The sequence below is a fragment of the Danio rerio genome, chromosome 2, assembly GCF_049306965.1.
Source record: "Danio rerio strain Tuebingen ecotype United States chromosome 2, GRCz12tu, whole genome shotgun sequence".
In the NCBI taxonomy this organism is placed as follows: Eukaryota; Metazoa; Chordata; class Actinopteri; order Cypriniformes; family Danionidae; genus Danio; species Danio rerio.
Window position 1 is genome coordinate 2,991,345 of NC_133177.1, and position 19,890 is coordinate 3,011,234.

At 39.7% G+C, this 19,890-nt stretch overlaps 1 protein-coding gene across 3 annotated transcripts in view; it reads left to right on the forward strand.

Moving 5' to 3' along the window:
• Window positions 1-19,890, forward strand: part of rock1 (Rho-associated, coiled-coil containing protein kinase 1) — an 81,788-nt gene that overhangs the window by 48,551 nt on the left and 13,347 nt on the right. For 2 of the 3 annotated variants that reach the window (XM_021478592.3, NM_001256634.1), the window contains 12 exon segments: window positions 1,356-1,602; window positions 3,622-3,728; window positions 4,064-4,214; window positions 4,471-4,631; window positions 5,424-5,608; window positions 8,262-8,331; window positions 10,506-10,609; window positions 12,355-12,520; window positions 12,834-12,927; window positions 14,084-14,172; window positions 14,531-14,719; window positions 15,416-15,581. In XM_021478592.3, the coding sequence (XP_021334267.1) occupies window positions 1,356-1,602; window positions 3,622-3,728; window positions 4,064-4,214; window positions 4,471-4,631; window positions 5,424-5,608; window positions 8,262-8,331; window positions 10,506-10,609; window positions 12,355-12,520; window positions 12,834-12,927; window positions 14,084-14,172; window positions 14,531-14,719; window positions 15,416-15,581 (1,729 nt within the window). 3 annotated transcript variants of the gene reach the window in all.

Below are 19,890 nucleotides of genomic sequence, written 5' to 3' on the forward strand. Positions count from 1 at the left end.
AGCACTATTAGTATATCACTGTATATCACTATTAGATGATACAGTGGGTGATTTATGTCTGTGTTACATCTCCATTATCTTAAAGCACATGACACATAATGAAAACATCCTAGTTTTACGGCTTACATCACTGCAGGATTCTTGTAATGGTGGAAATAAGTTCTTGGTGAATTGCACAAAGGGCAAAACAAAGGAATATTGATGAATGGAGAAGAGCAGAGCAGAAATGAGACATTACCTTATAGCCCTGCCCTAAATAACAGAGAGCCCAGCCCTAAATTACTCAAAGCTCCTCCCTAAAGGACCAATAATCCTGCCCTAAACGACTGATAGCCCCAACCCAAAAGAACCGATAGCCTCACCCTAAACGACTGATAGCTCCACCCTAAATGACTGATAGCCCCACCCTAAACAATTGATAGCTCCACCCTAAACAACCGATGGCCCCACCCTAAGCGACTGATAGCCCCACACTAAACAACCAATAGCCCCACCGCAAACAACCGATAGCTCCACCTTAAATGACTGATAGCTCCGCCCTAAACAACTGATAGCCTTGCCCTAACCGACTGATAGCCCCACCCTTAACAACTAACAGCTCCACCTCTACCTAAATGACTGATAGCCTCCACAGTAAACGACTGATAGCCCTGCCTTAAATGACTGATAGCTCTGCTCTAAATAACTGATAGCTCCACCCTAAAAAACAGATAGCTCCGCCCTGAATGACTGATAGCACCGCCCTAAATGACTGATAGCCCCGCCCTAAATGACTGATAGCTCCGCCCTAAATGACTGACAGCTCCACCCTAAATGACTGATAGCTCCACCCTAAATGACTGATATCCCTGCCCTAAACGACTGATAGCTTCACCCTAAATGACTAATAGCCCTGCCCTAAACAACTAACGGCCCCGCCCTAAACAACTGATAGCCCCACCCTAAATGACTGATAGCCCCCCCCTAAACGACGGATAGCCCTGCCCTAAACAACTGATAGCCCCGCCCTAAACGACTGATAGCCCCGCTTTAAACAACTGATAGCCCCACCCTAAATAACTGATAGCCCCACCCTAAAGGACGGTTAGCCCTGCCCTAAACGACTGATAGCCCCGCCCTAAACGACTGATAGCCCCACCCAAAATGACTGATAGCCCCACCCTAAACGACTGATAGCCCCGCCCTAAACAACTGATAGCCCCACCCAAATTGACTTATAGCTCCGCCCTAAAAGACTGATAACCTCACTGGAACTGTAAATCCTCATTTTTGGCTCTTCTATCTTTATATTGAGGCCTGTTTTTGTACCACGTGACATTCAAACAACATCTCACACACAACATTGTCATCCACAGCTGGGGGAAGCCAACGATCTTCTGCGCGCTGAGTCAGACACAGTGATGCGCCTGAGGAAGAGCCACACAGAAATGGGCAAGACTATGAGCCAGCTGGAGAGCATAAACCGGGAGCTGCAGGAGAAGATTCGCGCCGCAGAAAGTGTCAAACAACAGCTGGAGAAAGAGCTGCTGCAGCTGCAGACCACGCTGGACACCGAGAGACGGAGCTGCAGCCAAGGCTCAGAGGAGATCCGAGAACTGCAAGGTGAGACACCTCAGTTCAGTTTATCTTTATTTCACTGGCGCTTTTACAATGTAGATTGTGTCAAAGCAGCTTAAGACAGAAGTTCTAGTAAATGTAAACAGAGTCAGTTCAGTTTTCAGAGTTGAAGTTCAGTTTAATTCAGTGTGGTTTAAATTTCACTGCTGAAAGTCCAAACACTGAAGAGCAAATCCAGTGATGCACAGCTCCAAAAGTGCCAAACCAAGCAAGCCAGTGGAGACAGTGGCGAAGAAAAAACTTCACCAATTGACCAAAGTGAAGGAAAAACGGATACCAATAGTTTTAGACTTGTTTGGTTTGTTTACTATAATAAACTTTGGTGTAGACCAGGGGGGTCAAACGTACGGCCGGATCAGACCCGCAAACAAATTAATTGCGGCCCGCGAGATGATTCTGTGAGCTGAAAATTTTCAATAAAATATACTGCTCTTCCAATTGTGTCCACTGGATGGCGCAATAGCAAACTTTTCCCGCTAATAGCACTTTTCCCGCCAATAGCACCTTTCCCGCCAAAATGCATCCGACCGTAGTTTCTGAATCTCCTAAAATGTCCAGGATTCAGGTTTTACTTTCGCATTTTGACATTGCCGTTATTTGTATGCGTTTTTGCAATGCCATTTTGCAGCCACAAGAGAAACATTAAACGATTAATCATTTAATAAATGACTCGGATAAACTTTATACTCAGAGAGAACAAAGTGACATCTATAATGGCTGCAAAATATTTGTACACCATCAGAAATGGTTAATCAACTACTTTGCCTGATTTAAATAATCTACACTTTTTATTCTAGTAGTTATTAAAAAATTTTGCAATAATGTCTATTTTTATTCATTTTTTCTGATATTTATTTCTAATTTGCTGTATATTTTATTAATTTAATGATGCTAATATATTACATACTTTATACATATCTAAAATGTTTTGACAACACTGTAAATGTCATTCCAATATAGCAACTTTAGAGAGAGAGAGAGAGAGAGAGAGAGAGAGAGAGAGAGAGAGAGCGAGCACCCTTTACGTGTTTGTGTGTGCACATGGCTCCTAAATAGCATAAAAGTAAGAGAAATAGTGGATTTCTATTATTTCAACAGCCTTTTTAAAATAACTTTAACCCATTCAGGACTCATCAATAAGGACTGCCCGATGGCCCGGGGACAGCGTGAGAGATGCTCGGGACAGTAGACTGAATCGTTACTAGCCCGATCGAGGCAGTGCTGCCTTGTCACTAAATTTTAATAGACGGCAACATAACCGACAAAAACGACTGCTTCTAACATTGTGGAAACATTTACTTGGGTACAACACGACGAAATAAATGATGTTTTGCTTGGTTTGCCGTCACTTTTAAGTCGGCCACCTTTTGTTTTGCAATAAAATACCTGCATGTATATACTCTACATTTAACTGCTAAATATTTAAAAATTTTTCAAACATTTAAATCCTAGATTCACAGGCAATATTTTGTGACATTATTTAATATATGTGGCTAAAAAATAGCAATTAACTTCGATTTTTTTTTTTTTTTTTTTTTTTTTTTTTTTTTTTGTTGCTCGGGCCAGTGAAAATTTTGGCAGGGCAAGTAAAAATCTGACCAGTAGGAAAAACCCTTAGCGTTGAACCCTGCCATTGAAAAGAAGAGGTGTATAACAGTGTCATAATAAATACAAATCAAGCTAAAAATCACATTATTTTTTGTTTGTTGCATGTAGTTGACCATTTATGTGCTGTGTAAAAAAGGGTGTTCTTCAATCAGGCGACCACTGCAAGTATATTTCAAACACTGCACACTGAGGAGATCTCACGATAACTTGAGAACAGATTTTACTCCATGCGGCACCTGAGCTAAAATGAGTTTGACACCCCTGGTTTAGACCCTCAACTCTGTATGTAATGTGTCACGGTTCTTGGTCTTTCCAAATCATGCCCATCATCATTTCCTTTTCAAATATCATAATAATTTAGCAAGGTCTAAATCTGAGGTCTCCCTTTCTCTGCAGTTCGTATCATGGGTCTACAGGAGGACAATAAGAACTTGAAGCAAAGTCTGACTAAAGTGGAAACGGAGAGGAAACATGTTCAGGAAAGATGTAATATTCTTGAAAAGGTTTGTTGTTTTTATTATTAATACGTCAATATTGATGTATTTTACACTATAGTAACATTTGTATTTGTGTTTGCACTGTCATACATTAACAGTTTGGTAATACAATCTTTAATGTATTTACTAACATGGACAAATAATGTTAGGTATTGATTGTTAGTGAGAAACAATGAGCCTAAAAATGTTCACAAGAGAAAGATGAAGTGCTAAAGTAAACCTATATGTCATATTAGACCCTGTATATTTGCGCTCTGCATTGCCATTGCTTTCTTTGTTTGATTTAAGGGGGTTGTGTAGGCCCTGTAGCAGTTGTTAAACTCGTGTTTCTGTATGCTCAGGAGAAGAACAGTCTGGAAATTGACCTCAACTATAAGCTGAAGACTCTACAGCAGCGGCTCGATCAGGAGTTAACGGAGCACCGCATCACAAAGGCGCAACTCACAGACAAATACGAGTCTATCGAGGAGTCAAAGTCAGCTGCTATGCATGGTATGTGTGCGTGCTTAATGTGCCACGTCCATCTTGCTACGTGTCCAGACGCTGTACAGCACCTTGTTTCTCTTCGTGCTCAGGCAAAAACTCTCATACAGATGAGCAGAACTCTCTAAAAAATTCTGTTTATTATACTAATATAACTACATGTACTGTTCAATTTGACTCCCCTTTTGTTATGTTGGGGGCCGTTAGAAATGCCAAACATGCGTTCACTGCTATGAAAGCTAATGAAGTCATCTCCCCTTTCCAGCGGTGGAGCAGAAGGTGTCTGAGGAAACCACGCTGCGCATGCGGGCTGAGAGCCGGGTGGTGGAGGTGGAGAAACAGTGCTCCATGCTGGAGTTTGACCTCAAGCAGTCCGTACAGAAGATGGAGCAGCTGATGAAGCAGAAGGAGAGGCTGGAGGATGAGGTGAACGGGAACTCTATGTTTTGCCCATATCGATAGCTAGATTAGACTCCGTTGCTGATAACTGATTATTAAACCTATAATTTTAATGAATACTGGAGAAAAAAAAATAAACGTAACAAAATAAATGGGGTAAATTTAAAGACAGGCATTGGGGAAAAAAATGTAAAGAAACTTTGATCGTTCTTTATTATTATTAGTACTATTATAAACAGATTAAAATGATTTTAAAGATTTTATATACCCCTTTTAACAAGATCTAAAATAAATATCTGATGTTTCTAGAGAGTGTATGTACAGTTTTAGCTCAAAATACCACACAAATACTGTATAACTCTCTGAAACGGACCCTTTTTATAGGCTTTGATCTTAATTGTGGTGTGTCTGTCGCTTTAAATTCAAATTAGCTCTTTTCAGAAAAGGGCGGAGCTACTACTGCCTGTGTGTCGGCATAGTGGCAGATCCTAAAACAAGACTAACATCCTATGCTGATAAGGGGGAGGTGGTCACTAGTGGGCGGGGCTTTCCCCCTCTGATGACACGTAAAAAGGCAGAATGTCAATCAAAGTGTTTCTGCAGACTGTTTTGATCAAGTGTGTTTATAACAAACAAAATTAATATGTTTTTACCATTAGAAATTGGTTATTCACACACAAGATTTTTGCAGATAACCGATAATTATTCAGCAAAACCGATACATCAGTCGACCTCTAGTGTACAACTCAGTTTAAGACTAAAAATATCGGCTTGACAGGATTAGAAACTATTAAATTTGTCTTTTCTCCACCCTAACAGGTGAAGGATCTGCGGGTGCAGCTGGAGCAGGAGACAGGGAAGCGTGTGATGTCCCAGAACGAGCTGAAAAACTGGAAGATGGATTCAGAGCGACTGAAAGGGACAGAGAAGCAACTCAAACAGGAGATCAACGCTGCCCTGGAGAACAAACGCTCGGTGGAGTTCCAGCTGGCGCAGCTCACCAAGTATGCTTTGCTCAAAGGGTCATCAATATGCAGTTGAAGCCAAAATGATTCTCCCTCCTGTGAAATATTTTTTTACATTTTTTTCTAAATGTTGTTGAACAGATTCAGGAATTTTTTTACAGTATTTCCTATAATATTTATTCTTCTGGGGAAAGTCTTATGTTTGATTTCAACTAGACTAAAAGCAGTTATTAATTTTTTAAAGCAATTTCAAGCTCAATATTATTAGCTCCCTTAAGCAATATTTGTTTTGGATTGTCTACAGAACAACCCATCATTATACAATGACTTGCCCAATTACCTAGTTAAGCCTTTAAATGTCACTTAGCTGTATAAAAGTGTCTTGAACAATATCTAGTCAAATATTGTGCTGTCATCATGGCAAAGATGATATAAATCAGTTATTACAAATCAGCTATTAAAACTATTATGATTAGAAATGGGCTGAAAAAAAATCTTCATTCGCTAAACTGAAATTGGTGAAAAATATTTACAGGGGGGCTAATAAATCTGGAGGGCTAATAATTTTGACTTCATCGGTATATGAAGAGTTTAAATGCAAAAACCTGCAAAATGTGCCATCTGCAATTTTCTTCTACAATGAGCATTTTTCTGAACCTCTTGTGTTTTTGTTTGTTTATTTCATGTTACAAGCGATGAAAGTAAAACCTATTCTTCGTGCCATAAAAGTGAAATGACTGAATCAAGACATGGGAGCCTAAGAAAAATGTTAATATAAGACGAAACTTTCACATGTCACTTAGAGGTTTTTGCATCTGAACTCTTCTTATATTTATATATATATTGGCCTCGAGCCAATGCACGCCTCCCACTAGTGCCAATATACAGCCATATCACACTGCTAAGAGTGTGATATCGCTCATCTATATATATATATATATATATATATATATATATATATATATATATATATATATATATATATGAGCAATATCACACTGCTAAGAGTTTATTATGAGCAATTATATATATATTATACTCTTAGCAGTGTGATATGGCTGTATATCGGCACTGGTGAGAGGCGTGCATAGGCTCGAGGCCACAGGCCGAGTGCCTTAGTGCCCCAGCAGTGCTAATATACAGCCATATTGCACTGCTACTTGTGTGATATTGGGTTTATACAACAGTTTGACGGCATAATCGTATATATGAAAAAAGAAAATCAACCACGAAGGGTCTCAAAAATCCCTTCTTAAGAGGAACTACTTTCTTTCGCCATTGATTCACATCTGCAGCTGACGTCAGAACAGCAAAAACCTTTGCCAGTTCATCAACGTCATTTTAGAGCTAGTGTTTGATTCTATAGCGTAATGTCTAAAGTGATGAGAAAACAGCTGATTTTGCTCACATTTTAAGATTATAAGGCTGAACAGCATGAAATGCCATCAGTCTACAGAGGTTTCCCAGTATTTCTCTGTTGCAATCGGAAGATCACGATCATTAACCTTGTCAAAAAAAAAAACAAGCAAACACTACCAGATTACCATGGTATAAATACAGCAATACAACATACAAAAGAGGGAGATCAATTTAGAGTGTCACATACCTGTTTTATAATGATTTGATCAGCTGTGATTTGAAATTACGCTGAGTTTTCGCCCCTAAGCACTTATTATCTGGTCTCTGTCGCCATGTTGTGGTGGAACATCAACCATCTTTGCTTTGCTCAGTATGAATTATGACTAATGGCCACCAATGTGCTGAATTTCCGGAAGTATAAATATTTACAACAAGCACTATCCTTATGAATAAACTGCATAGTTGCAATCTAACCAACCTCATTCTTGCCTAAAAAGCCTCAAAAGTACTTGATGTTGTCCAACAGCTGCGATATTTGTCAAACTGTAGTGTTTATTGATCTGCTGTCACTCTATGCGGGCGGAGTAATACACAGGAGTGAGGAGGCTTTACGAGTGCTGTTATTGCAGAATATTACACGGCTATCAGCCAATCAAACCATTAGAAATACAAGGTCAAAAAAATTTTATTTTGTTTAATGTGGTAAGTTTTTTGTTTCTCTCAAAAGTCTTTCTGCATAAATCCGCAGATTTTTTTATTTAATTCTGCGCAGAAATACCAAAAAGCATTCTATCTGGCCCTAGTCATGATTTAAGATTATTGGTTCTGTTGAAGCTCCTAAACAACATCACTTTTCTGGCTCTGACCTCCAGCAGCTATTGCATTACTGAAGCGCTTTGCTGTTGCAGAAAAAAGCTAATATTGCAGATTACGCTTAAACCTGGCCAAAACTGTTGGCTGCCAATATTTACATGAGTGGATTAAGGATTAGCCTCCGTCTGACCACACCAGTTAATCCTTGCCTTCTGTTGGACCGCTCGTAATACCTCACTTCGTCATGTTCTGCAGTTTAAGGTCAACATGCTGTAATATCATTAGTCAGTCAGTTCGTTAAGACTTTATTAATCCCAAAGGGAAATTCAGAATATAAATCTTCTAAATCTTCAACTGTATATTCTGTGAGCTTAAATCAGAGTAGGCACATTGGCGTTTTGTATTTATTTTTATCGAAAGGTTAAGTTTAAAGGTTAATTTATGGACATGTTTGAGTTTGAAAGTTTGATTGAGGATTGTTTATGATGCTGAAGTGATGGACTGACATGTTTCTCCACAGGCAGTACAGGGGAAATGAGGGTCAGATGAGGGAACTTCAGGACCAGCTGGAGGCTGAGCAGTATTTCTCAGTGAGTATCACACACTTTTGACACACTCTCTCTCTCTTTTTTCCCCCTCACTCTTAAAGGGGTCATTTGAAGGGGTAAATTGAGAATCAGATTTTCATTGACGTATGACATTGTACTAAAACATCCTGTAAAAATGAGTTCAAATTCATTTCCATGGGGAATAAAAAGTCCACATGAACTGGAAGCTGCAACCCTCTTTTTGTTCCCTGTATTGTGATGCAGTTCCTAGAGAAACTGAATATTAAATGAGAAAATAGTGGGTGTGGCTTGTTTTTCTACTGCGAGCTGATTGGATGTTGTAAAGTAGGCGTTTTATTCAGAAAGATGGGGAAAAGGGTGTGGGGAGAGTTATTACAGCCTAACAGACTCCTCCCCCTAAACATTTCTGTTTGTTGACTGGCAGCTGAAGGGGCGTGGTTAAGTATGTTAGCCACGCCCAATTCCTCAGACAGACCTAATCTGAGAATTTAACTAAAAACAAAACAGGAAGTGCATTTTCAGATTTTTATTTCAGATTACAAGGGGAAGCTATTGTTTTGTTCTTAATGGCATGCCGTGATGAATTGTTCAGCGCAAAACTAGCAATAACAAAATCAGTATGTTAGTTTTGATTTCTTGTGCACTTTAAAGCCTAAATGCTTTTAAATCACTAACGTATTGTGTTCTAGGTCTCATATAATTAAATAATAATGAAATTCTCCCAAAAACAAACATTATTCACTGAAAGTTGTGTTTATGTCACTATGTTTAATGAAAAAAAAATCAAGTCTGCAGCAAGTCAGCATGAAATGGAAACTGCAGATAGAGGAGATGCTGCCGTGGTTTCTTTCTTACCAAAGCAATAAATTACTTGCGGCTCAAAACAAACAGACACAACCCACACAGTTTGTAAGCTGTCAGTCAGAAGCAGATCTTTGGGGAACAATAGTGTGCCAGGCTCTTCTGAGACACAGCTGTTGCAAAGTTATTTAGATGATCTGACATCAGCGTTTCATAATGAGTGGATCGATATTGTAGACACTGTCAAAGGTTTTTGCAGTCTTTTTTTTTTTTCATTGATTTTAAACCGGGTCAGTGAATCCTTATAAAGCCTTAAGTCTTAAAAATATATAGTATAAAATAGTATAGTATATATATAGTATATACTATAGTATAAAAATAAGGCCTTAATTAGTCTTAAAAGGTCTTAAAATGCAATCGACCAACACCATAAAGAACATTTTGTTTGTGTTTTGAAAATCTGCTTAGATCTTTTCGTTTATCTTCACAAAGAACAAAATGGGTGGAACCAAAGTCTGTTTATAGTCTTTGGCAGAATAATATATAGGCTATATATAGAATAGTTGATGTTAGTGTTTTCAATGCAGTTTATTTTTACTTAATAAATTTGCACACTTTATATCAGTGGTCCCCAGGCCGCGGATTGTCCGCGAATCAATTGCTACGGGGTTGCACAAGAAATCATTCATTATTTCTGTTTTATTTATTATCTGAGTCTAAACGATCTTTTATTTTGAAAAATCTTTTAGTTTGAAAAATGACTGTATTCTCTCGGTTACATCTTGGTCACTTGTGCGGCAAAAAATAAACCACTAGCAAAAAGTTAGTAAGAAACAGACGTCTTTGGAAAGTTTCTTTCACATATTGCGTCTTTTCTGTACAAGTCTGTTATCTCCAAAGGAGGCGTACGGCTTGTGTACGTTGAAAACATCTAAACTTTTCAGCACCGCGAGTCACATGACAAGAATATGAACAAGAATATACACAGTTCAGTAGACAAATTCATACCTGCCAACACTGCTGTTTTTCCCTCGAGTCTCTCATATTTCAGACCCATCTCCCACCACCCTCCCATTTTGTTATTTCTCCCAGACAGCTCCCATAATTCCTCCTTGATTCATCAATTTTTAGGGTCACCTGTTGTGGTTTGTTCTGTCTGTAGTGTCTTTCTTTATTTGCATGTGTTTTGAGAATTTGTGCATGTGTTTTCAAATCGTAGATGTTGTTTCAGTTTGTTTCAGTGCATTTGAGCTCTCAGCCGCCGTATTATTTAGCCATTAGTAGATTTATCTTTGGTTATGGGTTATTTTATGCTACAGTTTTTTTTATTTTATTTAGATGCATGTTTTTAAACTCAGACCCTGTACTCAAGCCATGTCTGCTTTTGTTTTCAGACACTCTATAAAACTCAGGTGAAGGAGCTAAAGGATGAGATCGAGGAGAAGAATCGACAAACTCAAGAGGCTCTCAAAAGAGTCCAGGACCTGAACTCAGAGAAGTAAATCAGGAGTCATCGTCAATAAGCTGCAATTTCAAAAAGATTTCATTAGTGTCATGTGCTTTTAGGTGAAAAAGTAAATAATTGCCAACTTTTACGAGATTATTTAGCTTGTTTTAAGGGAAAACAAACTTAGGTTTGACAAATTATATCTGTAATCAAAACTATGTTTTGCTCATCTAGAAAATGCTGCTTGATTTAAGAGCTTATTGATTTAAAACGAGCCTAGAGCACCGTCTGCTGTTAAAAACTAGCCTAGAGCGGCATCTGCTGTTAAAAACTAGCCTAGAGCGGCATCTGCTGTTAAACTAACCTTGAGCGAAGTCTGCTGTTAAACTAGCCTAGAGTGACGTCTACTGTTAAACTAGCCTAGAGCGACGTCTGCTGTGAAAATCTAGCATAGAGCGCTGTCAGCTGTTGAACACTAGCCTAAAGCACCATCTGCTGTGAAAAACTACCCTAGAGGGGCGTCTGCTGTGAAAAACTAGCCTAGTGCGCAGTCTGCTGTTAAAAACTAGCCTAGAGCAGCATCTGCTGTGAAAAACTAGCCTAGAGCGGCATCTGCTGTGAAAAATTAGCCTAGAGCGCCATCAGCTGTTGAACACTAGCCTAGAGCACCATCTGCTGTGAAAATAACCCTACAGCGGTGTCTGCTGTTAAAATAGCCTAGAGCGCTGTCTGCTGTGAAAAACTAGCATAGAGGGGCGTCTGCTCTTAAACTAGCATGAGCGACGACTGCTGTTAAACTAGCCTAGAGCGACGTCTACTGTTAAACTAGCCTAGAGCGACGTCTGCTGTAAAAAACTAGCCTAGAGCGCCGTCAGCTGTTGAACACTAGCCTAGAGCACCATCTGCTGTGAAAAACTAGCCTAGAGCGGCATCTGCTGTGAAAAATTAGCCTAGAGCGCCATCAGCTGTTGAACACTAGCCTAGAGCACCATCTGCTGTGAAAATAACCCTACAGCGGTGTCTGCTGTTAAAATAGCCTAGAGCGCTGTCTGCTGTGAAAAACTAGCATAGAGGGGCGTCTGCTCTTAAACTAGCATGAGCGACGACTGCTGTTAAACTAGCCTAGAGCGACGTCTACTGTTAAACTAGCCTAGAGCGACGTCTGCTGTAAAAAACTAGCCTAGAGCGCCGTCAGCTGTTGAACACTAGCCTAGAGCACCATCTGCTGTGAAAAACTAACCTAGAGCCGCGTCTGCTTTGGAAAACTAGCCTAGTGCAGCATCTGCTCTTAAAAACTACTGTTAAGCACTTTCTGCTGTTAAAAAGCGAGCCTAGCGCACCGTCTACTGTTAAATACTAGCCTAGAGCACCGTTTGCTGTTAAACACTAGCCTAGAGCACCGTCTACTGTTAAATCTTTGCCTAGAATGATGTCTGCTGTTTCAAAACAACCCTAAAGTGCTGTCTGCTCTTAAAATCTAGCCTAGAGCGTTGTTAGCTGTCAAAAAGTAGCCTAAAATGCCATCTGCTGTTAAAATCTAGCATAGCGTACCGACTGCTGTTAAACATTAGCCTTGAATGATGTCTGATGTTTAAAAACAACCCTAGAGTGCCTTTAGCTGTCAAAAACTAGCCTATAGCGCAGTCTGCTATTAAATATTAACCTAGAGCGCCATGTGCTGTTAAAAACTAGCCTATAGTACCGTCTCCTCTTAAAAACTAGCCTAGAGTGCCAACATTTGCACTAGAAAGTATTTGTACTGAAACTCCTCATGTATTGTATTGTATTGTCTGCAGGGAGTCTCTGTCGGCTCAGCTGGACCTCACCATGACCAAGGCCGAGTCGGAGCAGCTGGCACGAGCGCTGCAGGAGGAGCAGTATGTCGAGCTCTCGCAGGAGTACAAGAAGGCCGTGTCCCGGTACAAACAGGAGATCTCGGAGAAAGACTCCACCATCTCTCAGGTCTGTGCAGCATCTTTAGCTCAATCTGACCTTCTCACGTGTATCATCTTTTTGTGTTCAATCACTCTCTTATGATCAAAAGTCAGTGTAGGCGAGTCTATATAACTCCAGGTATATCTGGTGTCAAAAGTAATTATACATATATATTTTAAGCGCGTATTAAAAATGTTACTGGAAATAATGTATTTTTTAGAAACTATCAACTATCTCAGTTACTGAATGGTCCATATTTTCTGTGTTCTCTCGTAATCCATGTCTAATATTTGATTATATGATAGTGGCTTTTAATGTGTTCTAATGCCTCTATGCTCAGCTTGAGGATTCCAATAAAACCCTTACCAAAGATGTGGAGATCCTCAGTAAAGAGAAGACTGAATTTAACGAGAGAATCCAAGCTCAAGAACAAGGTAATCTGTCTATCTGTCCGTCTGTCTGCCTATCCATCTGTCAATCTATCTGCCGTTATATCTATCTATCTTTCTATATTTTTATCCATCTATCTATCTGTCTCTGTCCATCCTATCTATCTATCTATCTATCTATCTATCTATCTATCTATCTATCTATCTATCTATCTATCTATCTATCTATCTATCTATCTATCTATCTATCTATCTATCTATCTATCTATCTATCTATCTATCTATCTATCTATCTATCTATCTATCTATCTATCTTTCTATCTATCTATCTATCCATCCGTCCATCCATCCATCCGCCTGCCTGCCTGCCTGCCTGCCTGCCCGTCTATCTGCCTGCCCATCGTTCTATGTCAATCTATTTGCCGATCTATCTATCTATCTGTCTGTCTGTCTATTTTTCTATTCATCTGTCCATCATTCTATCTGTCAATCTATCTGCCATTCTTTCCATCTATCTATCTGTCCGTCCGTCCATCCGTCCCTCCATCCTTTGTTCTGTCTGTCTGTCCGTCCGTCCGTCTATCCATCCTTTGTTCTATCTATCTGTCCGTCCGTCCGTCCGTCCATCCTCAGTTCTGTCTATCTATCTATCCGTCCGTCCATCCATCTATCTATCTATATGCCTGCCTGTCTATTTGTCTATCCATCTGTCCATCATTCTATCTGTCAATCTATCTGCCATTCTATCCATATATCTATCTGTCTATCTGTGTGTCTGTCCGTCCATCCTTTGTTTTGACTGTCTGTCCGTCCGTCCATCCATCCTTTGTTCTATCTATCTGTCTGTCGGTTCGTCCGTCCATTCTCTGTTCTATCTATCTATCTATCTATCTATCTATCTATCTATCTATCTATCTATCTATCTATCTATCTATCCATCCATCCATCCATCCATCCATCCATCCATCCATCCATCCATCCATCCATCCATCCATCCATCCATCCATCCATCCATCCATCCATCCATCCATCCATCCATCCATCCATCCATCCATCCATCCATCCATCCATCCATCCATCCATCCATCGTTTTAAATATCCGTTGGTCTATCTATCTATTGTTCTTCCTTTCTTTCTTTTCATTCTGTCCTGATGTCCCATAGTCTGTCTTAATCCTCCTGTTTCTTCTGTCTTTCTGTAGAGTTTGCAGCAGAGAGAGAGGAGCTGACAAACTCAATAAAGGCAAATTACGAGAAGGCCCTTAATATTGAACGAACTCTGAAGACCCAGGTAAAACCATCAACTTCAAATGTCTTCATTACATGTGAAGAAAAATAAACGGCATGTAGTAAACTTAGTGATTGTAAATCCAGAATATTTTTCATCAGATGCATTGATTAAAAACAACTCAATGTTTTTTACACTGAGAGATGTCTGTTTATAAATGCCAATGCATTTATTTGTTGCCTTTATTAGAAGATCAGGCTGTTAGCTGATTGTTGTTGTTGTTGTTAGCAGCTCAGGCTATTAACATTTTAACATCAACTATAGTCTTTCGTTGGTCTATTGTTGGCTGTTTTTGGTCAGATGTATCTAAAACATGTTTGAAAGTTCTTCTCCATCTTCACTGTTCTCCATGTCTCTGCAGGCGGTGAATAAGCTGGCGGAGATTATGAACCGTAAGGACATGAAGGACCAGAAGAAGCGAGGCAGCACCACCGACCTCCGCAAGAAGGAGAAGGAGAACCGCAAACTCCAGCTGGAGCTCAACCAGGAGAAGGAGAAGTTCAACCACATGGCCTTCAAGTACCAGAAGGAGCTCAACGAGATGCAGGCGGCAAGTTCATGGAGCTCGACCTCTTTTAGTAGACATTGCTTATCTGGGTACTAACAGAAGCCTGAGTTTTGAGATCTTAAAGAGCGGGTTGGATTGTAGCAAGACAGAAAGTTGGTTAGATAAACAGGAGTTAGACCATTTAAAGCTTTCTAGGTAAGAAGCAATGTTTTATAATCAATACGGAAGTTAATAACAGGCAGCCAGTGTAAGGAGGATTAAATTGGGGTGTTATGGCCATATTTTCTTTACCTGGTAAGAACTCTGGCAGCTGCATATTAATAGAGAATGCTGGACAATTAGCAAACAGAGCATTACAGTAATCCATCCTAGAGGTCATAAAATCATGAACTAGCTGTTCTGCATGTGAGATAGATAGCATGCTGTGCAGGTTATCGATATTTGAGATGAAAGAAGGCGTTTTTTGTGACATGGGAGATATGATTTTCAAAAGTTAATGACAATAGGTACATGACATGTGAAATATATAGTATAATCTGCTGAAAAATAATGGTATACAGCGTGTCTAATGTTAGGGGGAAGCTTATTCTAGGATTTTGGAGTGATAACAGTAAAAGCCTGATCCTCTTTTTGCTTATACTGGGACCTTGGTATTGACAGAAAAGACTGATCTGATGACCTTAATGACTGTTTGATCTGTAGTTTTCTGATGGTTAATACTGTTGTCTGTGTTTGCAGCAATGGGCAGAGGAGTGCACGTATCGCAATGAGCTGCAGATGCAACTGGACAGCAAAGAGAGTGACATCGAGCAGCTCAGAGAGAAACTGAATGACTTGCAGCTCCGTGTGGACAATTCCAGCGTCACCAGCCTGCAGCCGGACGAGCTGGACAGCAACATCGCTGGTAAGTACACCTTCACTAACCTTCAAGACTCTTTCTTTAAGGAAAGAGAAATTGCATTCACTTTCTAATTGAAAATTAGATGGGAAAATTAGATCTAATTGAAAATTAGATAGGGCTGAATTATTACTGGCCAGATTCTCATGCTGTGAATGTGTCATAAACCTATTTTCTCATCCAGAGCTGCTCAAAATGTGAGAATTCATATTTGACATTTTGTGAAAGATGTTTGTACAACTTTAAAAAAAAAAAAAGCATTCTTGTTGTTCTGTACACTACAGAGCCGAATGCAAAAACTGCACATTTAATGTAAAAATTACTGGGAAGATTTTGTCATAAATAGTTTGAAACTAAGTAAAAGACATGAAATTCCAATTTTCATTTCTATTTCATAAAAAATGTATTAAAAAATTATTTTTGTGGAAGCGAATCTTTGAAATGTTTTTCTATAAATCAAAATCATAAAGTCCAGAGCTGTGACCAAAAATTGATTGAGATTTTCTAAACGCATTCTGCTGTTAAACACTAGCCTAGAGCGCCGTCTGCTGTTTAAAAACTAGAATAGAGCATCATCTGCTGTTAAACACTAGCCTAGAGCGCCGTCTGCTGTTAAACACTAGCCTAGAGTGACGTCTGCTGTTAAAAAACTAGTCTAGAGCGCCGTCTGCTGTTAAAAAACTAGCCAAGAGCACAGTCTGCTGTTTAAAAACTACACTAGAGCACCGTCTGCTGCTAAACACTAGCCTAGAGCGCCATCTGCTGTTAAACACTAGTCTAAAGTGCCGTCTGCTGTTTAAAAACTAACCTAAAGCGACGTCTGCTGTTAAAAAACTAGTCTAGAGCGCCGTCTGCTGTTTAAAAACTAGACTAGAGCACCGTCTGCTGTTAAACACTAGCCTAGAGCGCCGTCTGCTGTTTAAAAACTAACCTAGAGTGACGTCTGCAGTTAAAAAACTAGTCTAGAGCGCCGTCTGCTGTTAAAAAACTAGCCAAGAGCACAGTCTGCTGTCTAAAAACTACACTAGAGCACCGTCTGCTGTTAAACACTAGCCTAGAGCGCCATCTGCTGTTAAACACTAGTCTAAAGTGCCGTCTGCTGTTTAAAAACTAACCTAAAGCGACGTCTGCTGTTAAAAAACTAGTCTAGAGCGCCGTCTGCTGTTTAAAAACTAGACTAGAGCACCGTCTGCTGTTAAACACTAGCCTAGAGCGCCGTCTGCTGTTTAAAAACTAACCTAGAGTGACGTCTGCAGTTAAAAAACTAGTCTAGAGCGCCGTCTGCTGTTAAAAAACTAGCCAAGAGCACAGTCTGCTGTCTAAAAACTACACTAGAGCACCGTCTGCTGTTAAACACTAGCCTAGAGCGCCATCTGCTGTTAAACACTAGTCTAAAGTGCCGTCTGCTGTTTAAAAACTAACCTAAAGCGACGTCTGCTGTTAAAAAACTAGTCTAGAGCGCTGTCTGCTGTTTAAAAACTAGACTAGAGCACCGTCTGCTGTTAAACACTAGCCTAGAGCGCCGTCTGCTGTTTAAAAACTAACCTAGAGCGATGTCTGCTGTTAAAAAACTAGTCAAGAGCGCAGTCTGCTGTTTAAAAACTAGAATAGAGCATCATCTGCTGTTAAACAGTAACCTAGAGCGCCATCTGCTGTTTAAAAACTAGCCAAGAGCACCGTCTGCTGTTAAAAACAAACCTAGAGCGATGTATGTTGTTTAAAATCTAGCCTAGAGCGCTGTTTGCTGTTAAACACCAGCCTAGAATGCGTCTGCTGTTTAAAAACAATTCTAAAAGACCTCTAGTTGTCAAAACAAGCCCAGAGTGCCCTATGCTGTTAAAAGAACTAGTCAGCAGTTAAAAACTAGATTAAAGCATCTTCTACTGTTAAAATCCAAGCTCAGAGTCCATTCAAGAGAGAACAGCGATGTGTTTTGAAAATCTCAGTATCTTGAATTATTTTTGGCCATCCTCCGACAAATGTCATGATCTTGGCTGTAGTATTTGTGATGTTGAATGTCATATTGTTTAGGTGTTTTTTAAACAGGTCTATATGTATTAAATGATCTTATATGATGTGTTTGTAGTCATGGATGCCATTCTCTGTGTTTAAAGTCCTCTCTCTTTCTCATCTCTTGTTCTCCCTCATGTATAGTCGCTACTTCTTGCTCTCCTTGTCTTTATATCTTCTATTCTTTTCCCTCTGTGAGTAACTTTAAGATCAGGATCCCCCTATGCCTGGATTGTGCTTCTGGGTGGCAGTTTGTCTCTTCTCACTACTATCTGTTTTGTTTTAGTGGACACAGCTTTATGGTTTTGCTGATGCCTCAAAAATAAGCTACTCAGAGTGTTTACAATGATCGAGAGCAATGTTGAATTAGTGTAAAGAAACAGCGCTGAACTGCTGAAATGAGTGAAAAATGTCTATACTAACCCCTACTCTGAGCACCTTTCAGATGTGTTTTAAGTTTAGTCACTTTTTAGTGTGAGTGAGTGTTTGCATGTGTAGCTTTAAAGCCTTGGTATACTTCAAACGAAATCAGAAAAACTACTGAAATTACGTAATTTCGCACAAAATCCGACCAAAACGAAGTACTTTTTGATATCGAATAACACTATTTATTTGTTATATAAGCCTTATTATGTGATATTTTTAAATGCGCGTGAAGATAGTTGGATGGAAACAAAGCTAGTGACTGAATTTTATAGACCATCCATAACTCATAGTATTTTAATTAACACATGTAAGTTAAACAGTAACACTGGTATCGTCCATTTATAATGATGAGCAATGCAAACTTAAGCAAAATTTGCTATTTATATCAAAAATTGGTTGTCTTTGACACTAGCCTAAAGGGCCGTCTGCTGTTAAAAACTAGCTTAGAGCGCCGTCTGCTGTTAAAAACTAGCTTAGAGCGGCATCTGCTGTTAAAAACTAGCCTAGAGCGCCGTCTGCTGTTAAAAACTAGCTTAGAGCGGCATCTGCTGTTAAAAACTAGCCTAGAGCGCTGTCTGCTGTTAAACACTAGCTTAGCGCGCCATCTGCTGTTACAAACTATACTAGAGCGCTGTCTGCTGTTAAAAACTAGCCTAGAGCGGCATCTGCTGTTAAAAACTAGCCTAAAGCGCTGTCTGCTGTTAAAAACTAGCCTAAAGCGCCATCTGCTGTTACAAACTATACTAGAGCGCTGTCTGCTGTTAAAAACTAGCCTAGAGCGCCGTCTGCTGTTAAAAACTAGCTTAGAGCGCCATCTGCTGTTAAAAACTAGCCTAGAGCGCTGTCTGCTGTTAAAAACTAGCTTAGAGCGCCATCTGCTGTTACAAACTATACTAGAGCGCTGTCTGCTGTTAAAAACTAGCCTAGAGCGCCGTCTGCTGTTAAAAACTAGCCTAAAGCGCCGTCTGCTGTTAAAAACTAGCCTAAAGCACCGTCTGCTGTTAAAAACTAGCCTAGAGCGCCATCTGCTATTAAAAACTAGCCTAGAGAGCCATCAGCTGTTAAAAACTACCCTAGAGCGCCGTCTGCTGTTTTAAAAACTAGCCTAAAGCGCCGTCTGCTGTTAAAAACTAGCCTAGAGCGCCATCTGCTGTTAAAAACTAGCCTAGAGAGCCATCAGCTGTTAAAAACTACCCTAGAGCGCCGTCTGCTGTTTAAAAACTAGCCTAAAGCGCCATCCGCTGTTAAAAACTAGGCTAGAGTGCTGTCTGCTGTTAAAAACTAGCCTAGAGCGCCATCTGCTGTTTAAAAACTAGCCTAGAGCACCGTCTGCTGTTAAAGAATAGCCTAGATCGCCATCTGCTGTTAAAAACTAGCCTAGAGCACCGTCTGCTGTTTAAAAACGAACCTAGAGCGCCAATTGTTCATAAAAACTAGCCTAGAGCGCCATCTGCTGTTTAAAAATTAGCCTAGAGCACCGTCTACTGAAAGAAACTAGCCTAGAGCGACATCTGCTGTTAAACACTAGCCTACTAGCCTAGATGCTACTGTAGTTAATAATCCTGTTATTTTCCCTTAAACACCAAAACCTTAAATGTTTGATTAATAAATGAGATGAGTGCATTAAATGTCTGAAATTGGTTCTCTGAAGTATGCTTATGCATTATATAAATGGCTGAAAAAAAGCCGACCCCATCCCCTCCAATCGTCATTTATGATTTGTAGTCTGACTGTATGTATGTATGTATGTATGTATGTATGTATGTATGTATGTATGTATGTATGTATGTATGTGTGGTTGACTGATTTATTGCATGTTCACTAGTGAACGAATGAGCCGAGTCACACACTTCATGCATGACCCCAGTTCTTCTGTCTT